Source organism: Protobothrops mucrosquamatus, unplaced genomic scaffold, assembly GCF_001527695.2.
Source record: "Protobothrops mucrosquamatus isolate PMUCROS unplaced genomic scaffold, P.Mucros_1.0 scaffold3084, whole genome shotgun sequence".
Classification (NCBI taxonomy): Eukaryota; Metazoa; Chordata; class Lepidosauria; order Squamata; family Viperidae; genus Protobothrops; species Protobothrops mucrosquamatus.
Window position 1 is genome coordinate 59,784 of NW_015389094.1, and position 11,083 is coordinate 70,866.

The window sequence follows — 11,083 nt, forward strand, 5'->3', positions numbered from 1 at the left end:
CTATCTATCTATCTATCTATCTATCTATCTATCTATCTATCTATCATCTACCTAACTATCTCAAAACCAAAAATCAAGATGGGGAAAACATTATCTGCAATTATCCCCAAAGCACTTTGCACACTAAAAAGATAATAATTTTGAGATCCATTCTTCTCTCCGGTCCATTATTTGGCCAAATCCAATTGGAGCTGTTTTGCAAATCTGCTTCCTTTGCAAATAGAGCAAAAAAGCTGGTGTTATTTTCCTTCTGTTTAGATCAGGGGTAGGCAACCTCGGCTCTTTTATGACTCATGGACTTCAACTCCCAGAATTCCTGAGCCAGCTAAGCTGGCTCAGGAATTCTGGGAGTTGAAGTCCATGAGTCATAAAAGAGCCGAGGTTGCCTACCCCTGGTTTAGATGTTTCTGCCATGTAGGTATTCCACAGAGCTGAATTCTGTGTGTTGTTTTTTTTTTAAATTTATTTATTTGGTGGTTTGGTTTTGCTAAAAGCTGCCTTGGAGGGAGGTCCTAACGAAATCACCTCAATTGGCTAGAGAAAAACAGTCTTTTCAGATCCTTTTGAGGGCCTTCTCCCCCCCCAAAATAAAAATAACACATATAAAATCCAGAAGTCGAACTACTGTACTCGCAATGGCTGGAAATTGTGGTCGGCAGAGCAGAGAAGGAGATCAAATAACATTTAGACCCTAAACAGACCATTATACCAAAACTAAGTCAGAATCGCTAAGACGGTTGTTTGAATCCAGAATATCGGCTCAAGAGTAAATCCTGCTTCAGCTAAAGATTTGTGATGCTAACACAGCCATAGACAACCTCCCCCCCCCAACTTTTAATTTTAATTCCATCCCCTAGAAAGGCCCTCTGCACGAGCCCAGGAGACCCTCACCCTTTGGATTGAATGCTACGGGCATCCATCAGGCGCTAAAAATCTTTTCATGGGCAGTTCTTCTCCAAATCTCAGTTTTACTATCTGGGGTTCAGCTCTGCTTTTAGCCTGGTTGGGGGGGGGGGGTAGAGGGGGGATGATCGTATCAGGGAAGGAAAAATAGCAGAGGATAGACTCGAACCCAGCTCTGGGCCTGAGACCACTAGGCTGCCCAGCTCAAAAGCCAGGAAGGACACCCCCCACACACACACACAAACACAAACCCAGAAAAGGAAACAACAGCCAGAAGTGGGCCGGCTCAAACAATTCTAACCAGGTTTCTGTTTTTCTTTTTTTGGGGGGGGGGTGTTGAACCCAAGCCAGCTTTTCTGCAGGCAGCCACTGCAGAGAGATGACACTGCAGGCAGACTTCCAACTGGTAAAGGAGAGGAGTGCCCCCCCAAATAAAACCAGGAGCAAAAGATGGCAGAGAAGGTCTGGGACCCCCTGTAGCTATTTCCCAATTTCGGGGTTACTCTTTGGAAAAGGCGGGAGGGGGGGCCAAGAGGAGGGAGACAGGGGAAAGGCCTTTGGGGTGTGTCCAGAGTTCGAATGGCGACGAGCTTCGCCTCCTCAACCCCCCCCCCTTCCTCCTCCCTCCCCGCCCGTCGCAAACAAACAGACTTGGATGGAGAAGCGGGAGAGGAGAGAAGCAATGCAGAGGTGCCTGCATCTGGAGCAGGGATGTGCATAAAATAAAATAAAATAAAATAAAATAAAATAAAATAAAATAAGGAAGCAGGTGGGGCACACCTGAAGGATGCTCAGAGGGGGTCCAGCCGCATCAAGGACGCCGGGAAGACAAGCCAGGATCTGCCCTGGTTTATCTCCTGGGAACTGTCATCCATCCATCCATCCATCCATCCCCAGCATTTCCAAACACAAAGCTGCCCTATTTTTTTGGGGGGGGGGGGAGGGCAAGTGGGTGGGAGTTCCTGCTGCTGCTGCTGCTGCTGCTGGATGTCAGCCTCAAGGACACTCACCTGCCTCGGGCGCTGTCTGTCCGTCTGCCCGTCTGCCCTTCCCCGGTCTCTGCTGCAGGGTTTGGTCCAGCCCAGCCCTGCCCACCCCCCCCACCCCATCATCTCAGCCCAGCCAAGCAGGAGGAGGAGCTAAACCCAGCTCCCATTGCCATTTCTCTCCCCCCCACACACACCTTTAACTCTTGCCATGCTAGACTAAATTGGCATCTCCGCGTTTGTAGAGAGGCAAAGGGATCCACCGGAGGTCATCCATCTGAACCTCCCGTGGGAATGAGCTCGGGTCTGGCTTCGGCTTGAAGACCTGGCTGATTCTGGTTATGAGCAGTTCAGAATCTTTATTTTTTTTGGGGGGGGGTTAATTTGGAGATAGATAGATAGATAGATAGATAGATAGATAGATAGATAGAGAGAGAGAGAGAGAGAGAGAGAGAGAGAGAGAGAGAGAGAGAGAGAAATAGAGAGAAAAATAGAGAGATAGAGAAATAGAGAGCAGTGAGAGACAGAGAGAGAAAATGAGAGACAGAGAGAGGGAAGGAAAGAGAAAGAAAGAGATGAGAAAGAGACGAAGAGTGAGAAAGATAGAGAAAATGAGAATGAGAGATGGACAGAGGGATGGAGAGAGGAAAGGAGAAAGAGAAAGACAAGAAAGAGACGAAGCGAGAGGGAAAATGAGAGAGAGATGGAGAGAGGGATGGAGAGAGGAAAGGAGAGAGAAAGAGACAAGAAAGATGAAGAGAGAAAATGAGACAGAGAGATGGGGAGAGGGATGGAGAAAAAGAGAGAGAGAGAGAGAGAGAGACAAGAAAGAGAGAGAGAGAGAAAATGAGAGACAGAGAGAGAGAGATGGAGAGAGGGATGGAGAGAGAAAGAGAGACAGAGAGAGAGACTAGTTCTGGCCCAAACAGAGCCAAAAACTAGGAGGCTTGAGGTCCCATTTGGGATGATTTAAGTTGAGCTTCTGCCCCAGAGCAGAAAACTTATGGTGAGCCATCTTGATTGAACAAACTGAGTTTAAAATAAGCCATGGTTTGGCTTGGATTCAAGCATGCAGCTTGGTGCTTCCCCCCCCACCCCATCCAGAGTTTCTGCTAAATCCATTGGAGGCTGGACCTGCCTTTATTTTAAATTTGTTTTTAACGCCCCGTGCAAACGCACACACACACATGCCACGTGCAATTGATCCACGCTGCTGTCCCGCTATGAGTAATAATTCCAGGTGTCTCGCAACGACCCACACGTCTTTTAAAAATAAAATACTGTATATCCCACAGTCGTGAACGATTTCATTTGCAGCAGATATTCGGGATAGCAATGCCAAAGATGTAAACCAACATCAGATGCAGAACTCTGCCTAGCAGGGAGCCCAGCTCCCGTTAATTTGAAAGGCGACAAGTTTCTAGCCCTCGTGATAGTACAGCGGTGCTTGGTTTTTTGTTTTTAACGTTCAACACGTCTGCCTAAAGAACCCAGTGAAGCAAATGAGGGGAAAAGACGATACCTCAGCCCGTTTCGTGCAATTCTTTGCTTCAGTTTGCTGTGGATATTAATGCTGCAATTTTAACGCTTCGCGCTTTAGTGGGGCTAACTTTTGAATCGTTTTTTATGATGCGGCTAGTCCTCAGTTGATGACTCTGTTGCCAAGTGAGGAGTTTTGTTCAGCGAGCTTTGTCCCATTTTACAACTTTCACGTTTGTTAAGTGAATCTCTTCCTTCCTTCCTTCCCTTTCCCTCCCTCCCACTGGAGCGGAAGAGATTGGAGAACCTTTCTCTGAAATTGTAGGGGGCTGGACTAGAAGACCTCCCAGGTCCCTTCCAACTCTGTTATTCTGTAATTCTACTGTCCTTCCTTCCTTCCTTCCCTTCCCTTCCCTTCCCCTCCCACTGGATCGGAACAGATTGGAGAACCTGTTTCCTGCCTGAAAAGGGGGTTGGACTAGAAGACCTCCCAGGTCCCTCCCAACTCTCTTAGTTATTATTATTATTTAAGGTTTAATCTTCAATTCGATTCACAATCTGGGACCGGTAAAAAATTAACAGTTCAAATCCTAGCCAAGGACCTAAGAGCTGTTAAGGTAACGCCTGAGTGTACAAAGCAATTCCGAGTAAGGTGTTGTTTTTTTTGCAAAATCAAAATTATGATTATGCTGATGATTAAGTTCACTTAACAACTGCAGTGATTCGTTTAACAACCGTGGCAAAAAAACAAGGTCATAAAATCAGGGGCGACTCATTTGTCTGGACAGCCCTTTGTCTGAAATGGTATAGGGTTTCCTGCCTGAGCAGGGGGTTGGACTAGATGATCTCCAAAGTCCCTTCCAACTTTATTATTATTATTATTATTATTATTATTATTATTATTATTATTATTATTATTATTATTATTATTTTATTATTATATTATTATTATTATTATTATTATTATATTATTATTATATTATTATATTATTATTATTATTATTATTATTATTATTATTATTATTATTAAAGAACTGCCTTGAGACTCCAGCCCCAGTTGAATCTACCTGAATCTCCATCTCTGAACAGGAAGGAAGGTGAAAAGAAGAAGAAAGACGCAATCGCCGCTTGATCGCCCTTTGCGACACACAAAAATCCCATTTGAAATAATTTATTGGTACAAAGTCTTCCAAGCAACCCTTAAAAGGTCTCACAGCATCATCTAAATAATGGATGGTGAGTCTCATCCGGCATCGAAAACTGGCATCATTAATGTCCTCGCAGCACCTCGTCCTAAAAGTTCCTGGACTACAATTCCAATCACCCCCAACTGCCGACCCTGGTGGCAAGGATCCACAGCCCCGAGGTTAGGGAAGAGTGAAAAAAATGGGGGGGAAAAAGCAGCCTGCATCCCTTAGAAATACGGCTGGATTTTCCTCCGCCCAAAGCAAAATGAAATCTAGCAAGTCTTCCTAAGTAGCACCACCTATCGAAAAATAAAATAAAATCCCATTGAGAGGGTTACGGAATTAAAATATTCCTTCCCCCCCCCCCCCGGCCACCCCTGTCCCTGCTGCCGTTCCTGAATTAGCCCACAACCGGTCTAAGAAATTTTGTTTTTTATCTCTAGTCCCAGCTTTTAAAAAAAAAAATAAAAAATATTATCCAGATTTCTTTGGAAAAATTATTTCTGTCTCTTATAGATTTTGTTGGCCAAATCAAGGAAGATCTGGCCGGGCAAACGGACGGCGTGCTGGGCAATTAAAGCCACGATGCGTTGGTAGCTGTTTTCTTCGTAGTTTTTATAAACGGCTTTTAGATCCTGTTCCTCGTAAAGAGCCTTCACACGATTAATTTTCTCTGCTTCCTTTTGGCCGTAATTCTCCTACGGAATTCAAAAAAAAATTTGGACAGGTTAAGAATTCATCTAATAATAAAAATAATAACAACAACAACAAAGTTGGAAGGGACCGTGGAGGTCTTCTAGTCCAACCCCCTGCTCAAATAGAATAACAGAATAATAACAGAGTAGGAAGGGACCGTGGAGGTCTTCTAGTCCAACCCCCTGCTCAGGCAGGAAACCCTATCCCATTTCAGACGGTCATAAAACGGGGCAAAACTCACTGAACAAGATTCTCGCTTAGCCACGGAAACTGTGGGCTGAATTGCGATCGTAAGTCAAGGACTAACTTGAGACATGCGAATTTCCAGAAGGTAGGGGGTATGTATGACCATTTGGGGTCAATTTCAGTGGCTGTTGGAAAACTCAGTTTGTTCTTTAACTAGCCAAGTTACCTCCAAAATCTTCCTCTGCTCCGGAGATGCCCGTTTGAGGCTCTGAACCACCAACCAGCTGCATTTATTATCCTGAATATCTGTTCCTATCTTACCGGTCACTTTGGGGTCCCCAAAATTGTCGAGGAAATCATCCTGCATGGAGAAATATAATTCTTTTTTTAATCTCTGGAGTTTCTCAAGCACCAGGGGACTTAAAAGATTGCATGCGCCAAAGTTTTTGCAGGCCTGTGTCGTTCCCTTTTGCATGGATATCAGACTCTGTATCTTAATGATAGGTTTTGTGTGGCCAGGTTTTGTGTGGCTGCTGACAATCAGCCCAAACCAGTTTCAAAATGTCCTGTTTTTCTTGCTGCATCCCCAGTTTGGCCAAAATTGCTGCAATCCCAGGAATTCCGGGCAGAGACTGGTCAGTTAAAACTGAACGTTGCAAACATTTTTCTCTACCAAAGGCAGATCAACTCTCCTCTGCTACACCGGTAGGAATTTAAGCTAGTAGGTGCAGTCCTAACTTTTTCCAATAGAGGGCCTTCTAAGAACACTGGATTGATTTAGAAGCCCAGCATGTTTCTAGTCCTGATGGAGGCTCCTTTTGCAGAGATGGGGGGGGGGACATGGAACGAAGGGAAGTCACCAGCTTCACTTCTCCGAATCTGGATGTCCCATGTTCAAATCCCAAGCAATCTTATTTTTTTTTAATTATTATCAAATGTATCTGCTGTCCGTTTCTTGACAAAAAAGTGGCAAAACCGGTACCTGGATTTGAAAAAATTCCCCCATCTGGACAAGGATGGCCTTGGCATGGGCGTGCTCTCCCTCGCTGTCGATGCCAGCCTAAGCGAGGAAGAGGAGGAGGAGAAAGAAAAATGTAAAGACAGACTACATGGATAAACTTTACAACAGGCAATGAGTAAGATACAACTCCTAGTATATCCGCCTGTTCCTCGCCCTGAGTTGGGATTGCAGCTGTATTCATCGTTTTTTTTTTTTTTAAAAAAAACACCATTGGAAAATGCAACGCAGTTGAACGTTTTTCTGTCCGCTAATAAAAAAAAAGCCTTAAACTCACCATATACATCGCAGCCGCCACCGGTAAATAAAAGGAATAATATGCCGTTTTGTGCTTCACAATTGCTTTGTACCTGCCAAGGGAAGCAGAAAGCTTCAGCGTTTTGGAAGGAAGGAAGGAAGGAAGGAAGGAAGGAAGGAAGGAAGGAAGGAAGGAAGGAAGGAAGGAAGGAAGGAAGGAAGGAAGGAAGGAAGGAAGGAAGGAAGGAAGGAAGACAGAATAACAGAGCTGGAAGGGACCTTGGAGATCATCTAGTCCAATCCTCTGGTCAGGTAGGAAACCCTATCCCATCTCGGACAAGTGGCTGTCCGGTCTCTTCTTTAAAAAACCTCCGGTGATGGAGCGCCCACAACTTCTGGTGGCAAGCTGTTCCACTGGTTAATTGTCCTCACTGCCAGGAAACTTCTCCTTAATTCCAGGTTGCTTCTCTCCTCGATTAGTTTTAAGAAGACTCCTTGAAACTTTCAAGTTTTAAGTGAGCACCTCCAAGGTTTGCGGTACCCCCAAACTGATGCAAAGAGTGAAGGGCCTGGGGGTGGGGTGGCCCACCGCCCCAATTCCAGCCTTCTCTTGAAACAGCTGGAATTTTTTTCAGGAAGTCCTCGACTTAACGACAACTGACCCCCAAAATTTATGTTGCTAAATGGACTTTTATAAGTCGAGGACTTACTATTACTGCCAGGCCTTCTCACCTTTCTTCCGTGAAGGAATCCAGATTGATCTGAAACAGGTCCAAGGCCTGGCCCAGCTCGGTCTGGTAGGTCGACTGGGAAAGAACAGGACGGAGAAAAGAAGAAGGAAAAAAAAGATTAAAAGAAAAAAAAAAGATTAAAAAAGGAGGAAAAAGGCCAGCAACGACCTCTTCCCATTGCTTTTTTTGGGGGGCTTCCTTACTCCTCTGTTTATTCCATTTACACCCCAACTTTCCCCGTCAAGGGCTCAACCTACTCACCCCTCCCCTCCCTCCTGTTTTGCTTCACAACCACCTTGTGACTTTACGTTTGCAAAGGACGGTTTGATTCCAGGTGGGATCTTAAAATCAAAAGGGGATTAAAACCCAGCCCAAAGAAAATAGCCAAATTTAATGGGGAGGGTCCTCCACGAGGGACAGGTGTAGTTTGGGGTGCTGCTACTCACCTGGAGGAAAAGCTCCATTAGATTCAGATAGTAGGGCTGCTCACGACAGTGTCGCCTCAACAGCTGGTAAACGCTGGATTCCACGAGGAAGGCATCGTTGATGGCGTCCAGGCCGATCCCTTCCTGCCGGAGACGATGCAAAAAAGGAAGAAGGGAATCACCGGGGAAATCAAGTCACCCAGTTTGGTTTTTTTTTAATTGAAAATTTTATAAAATTTTACAATATAAATCCCCCCCTTCCCCAACCCACCCCTCCACTCCCCCCTCCACTCCCCCCTCACTTCCCAGTGCCAATCACATGGTTAACAATAAAATAATCATACTCTAAATAACATTAATAACTATTAAAATAACATATCTATAACCTCCTTTAACTCTCTTTTAAACCAATATATACAGTTACTAAAAACAATAATAATAACATCACTTTAATAATAAAAAATAGTACTAAATAACCTATTCTAACCTTTATACAAAATAACACTCTAAAATTCACTCAAAAACCAAATGATATTTTTTGGTCCCATATTTGCGCTCAATATAATCTATCCATCTTCTCCAAACCAAAATATATCTTTCTTGTGAATAGTCCTTCACATAAGCGGAAATCTCCTTGTCACCCAGTTTTGATCTCCTTGCAAATAAAAAAAACCCAGCATCTAAATATATCGTTCTCGGCTTCTTGACCATAATGATATATTCTTAAAGACCGGTCAGTTGCCAAGTGTCTGAATTTCGATCACGCGATCATAGGGATCGTCAGTCTGAAAAGCGGTCCCAAGTCCCGTTTTTCAGCGCCGTTGTAACTTCGGTCACTAAACGAACGGTTGTAAATTGAGGACTAGCAGTAATCTATGCCCAAGGTTCAGCGCACGGCCCCTTGTTCCCTTTGGATAAGATCTCGGCTTATCTGGCCTCTTTTGAACACGTAGCCCGGCCCGAGGGAAGCAACTGTGTTGTGCAACTCCTTTTAAGGGTCAATTAAAAAAATAATAATAATCAGAATTGTCCCTAGGTGAAACGGCAGCCGGAAGAAGAGAGAAAAAAAACCAGAATTTCCCCATCTTTGCGGCAGGGATTTTTGCATTTGGTCAAATTACCTGTCTGTACCAGCAAGGCCGGCCTCGGCGGGTCAACGAAGAGTCCATAATATCATCCGCAATTAGGAAAAACGCCTGGAGCTGCAATTAAAAAAAAAACAAAAACAAAAATCAGATGTTGCCGTTTTCCCACTGTGGCCAAGGAAAAAAGAAATTCTTTCGGCTTTGCCAATCGGGACCTAAATTTGGGAAATCGCGACGTTGAGGACTAGTAACCCGAGAAGGCTGAGGTCCACAGGGAAAAGCAATTCCGCTCCCCCAAAACTCAGCCCTTCGTCAAAATCCACCCCTGGGTTGCAGACGAAGGAATTTACCAGTTCAACACACCAGCCCACAACGAGGGCAATGCGGAAAGTCTTTGGGTCCGGCTGGTCTGGTTTGGCTAGTTCCCGAAGAGCAGCCACCACGGTTAGCCCGCGGTTGTATTTCCCACCAACGGCATTATATTCGATCACCTATGGAAAAACAAAATATGATAATAATAATAATAGAAAGAAGAAGAAGAAAGAAGAAGAAGGAAGAAAGAAAGAAGGAAGGAGAAGAAGAAGGGAGGAAGGGAGGGAGGAGGAGGAGGAAGAGAAAGGGGGAGGAGGAGGAAGAAGAAAGGAAGTAAGGAAGGAGAAGAAGGAGAAGAAGGAGGGAGGAAGGAGGAGGAGGAGGAGGAAGAGAAAGGAAGGAAGAAAGAAGGAGAAGAAGGAAGGAAGAAGAGGAAGGGAGGAAGGAGGAGGAGAAAGGAGGAGAAGGGAGGGAAGGGGAGGAGAAGAAGAAGAAGAAGAAGAAGAAGAAGAAGAAGAAGAAGAAGAAGAAGAAGAAGAAGAAGAAGAAGAAGGAGGGAAGTGGAAGAGAAGGAGGAGGAGGAGGAGGAGGAGGAGAAGAAGAAGAAGAAGAAGAAGAAGAAGAAGAAGTAGTAGTAGTAGTAGTAGTAGTAGTAGTAGTAGTAGTTGGAAGGGACCTCGGGGGTCATCTAGTCCAACCCCCTGCTCAGGCAGGAAACCCTACACCATTCCAGACAAACGGCTGTCCAGCCTCTTTTTAAAAGACAGGAAGGGAATTGCAACGACTGTGACTAAGAAGAGACCCCACGCCTGCTGAATCCCACCATTTTTTTAAAATCTCCTCTTGGTCTCCAGCCCGCACCCCTGGGCACTACAGGTGGTCCTGCAGACCCCAGCCGAGCCCCAAATGTACGTCGCTGGGCGAGAAATTTGCCAAGTCAGCCTTGCCCCACTTCCTTGTCGCGTTTGCTACCTGAATCGCTGCCGCTGTTAAACGAGGAACGACGGTCGTTTTAAGTGAACCCGACTTCCCCCTTGACTTTGTCAGGAGGTCGCAAAAGGGGATCACGTCTCACACACACACACACACACCCCAGGACAATGCAATTGTCATAAATGGGAGTCAGTTATCACGCATCAGTGTTCATGGAGATGCTGCAACGCTCGTCGCTGTGAGAAGCGGTCCCTTTTGCAGTGTCGTTAAACGAACTCCTGGTTTTTTAGCCCACCTTGATTTTTTTTGGGGGGGGGGTCATTTATTGCAAAACAGGAAAGAAGATTCGGGCCTCACCCTTTTCAGCCTGGTGACGGCATCGGCCACTTCAGGGACGTGAAGTTCGTTTTCCAACAGGTCTCGGACGATCTGGGGGAAGAAATGGACAAATTCTTCCTTGTCCGTAGCTGCCGGTTGAGGTTTTCCACCTTCGCTCATGCTTTTCCAAGACAACAGACCTGCAGGAGGAAAAGGGTGGGGTTAAAAACCACTGGCAGGCACCTTATTGGCCTGGGGCAGCTCCCTGGGTGTAAATCCGGTTTTTCCCGAGTAGATAAATCTTACCCATCTGTTTATATAAGAAAGGAAACTGTGGCACTGTCTGAGCTGGGTGGTTTCCTTGCAGACGTTTCATGACCCAGCTAGTTAACGTCATCAGTGCTAGAAGGGGGAGGAGGAGGAGGAGGACAGTGGGGTCCTTGGTGCTCTCTGAGCTTGGTGGTTTTCTTGCAGACGTTTCATGACCCAACTAGATAACATCATCAGTGCTAGAAGGGAGGAGGAGGAGGAGGAGGAGGAGGAGGAGGAGGAGGAGGAGGAGGAGGAGGAGGGTGGGGGGGGTGGGG

At 45.5% G+C, this 11,083-nt stretch overlaps 1 protein-coding gene across 1 annotated transcript; it reads right to left on the reverse strand.

Moving 5' to 3' along the window:
* Positions 1-4,533: 4,533 nt before the first annotated feature.
* Positions 4,534-10,691, reverse strand: FDPS (farnesyl diphosphate synthase). The gene is made up of 9 exons (XM_015826381.1): positions 10,536-10,691; positions 9,284-9,424; positions 8,970-9,050; positions 7,870-7,992; positions 7,425-7,498; positions 6,733-6,805; positions 6,420-6,497; positions 5,664-5,798; positions 4,534-5,253 (listed from the first exon to the last, which is right to left on the reverse strand). Exons 1-9 carry the CDS (start codon positions 10,674-10,676, stop codon positions 5,053-5,055), a joined length of 1,047 nt encoding a protein of 348 aa, XP_015681867.1. The 5' UTR covers positions 10,677-10,691; the 3' UTR covers positions 4,534-5,052.
* Between the last annotated feature and the right edge of the window lie 392 nt (positions 10,692-11,083).

Bases quoted from the DNA above. Each gene is read 5' to 3' on its own strand.
- FDPS (XM_015826381.1), bottom strand. From the start codon at position 10,676: ATGAGCGAAGGTGGAAAACCTCAACCGGCAGCTACGGACAAGGAAGAA. The intron at 7,499-7,869 runs GTGAGTAGCAGC...GTTCTTTCCCAG, and splicing joins TAATGGAGCTTTTCCTCCAG to TCGACCTACCAGACCGAGCT. The intron at 6,498-6,732 runs GTGAGTTTAAGG...TTCCTCGCTTAG, and splicing joins TGGCGGCTGCGATGTATATG to GCTGGCATCGACAGCGAGGG.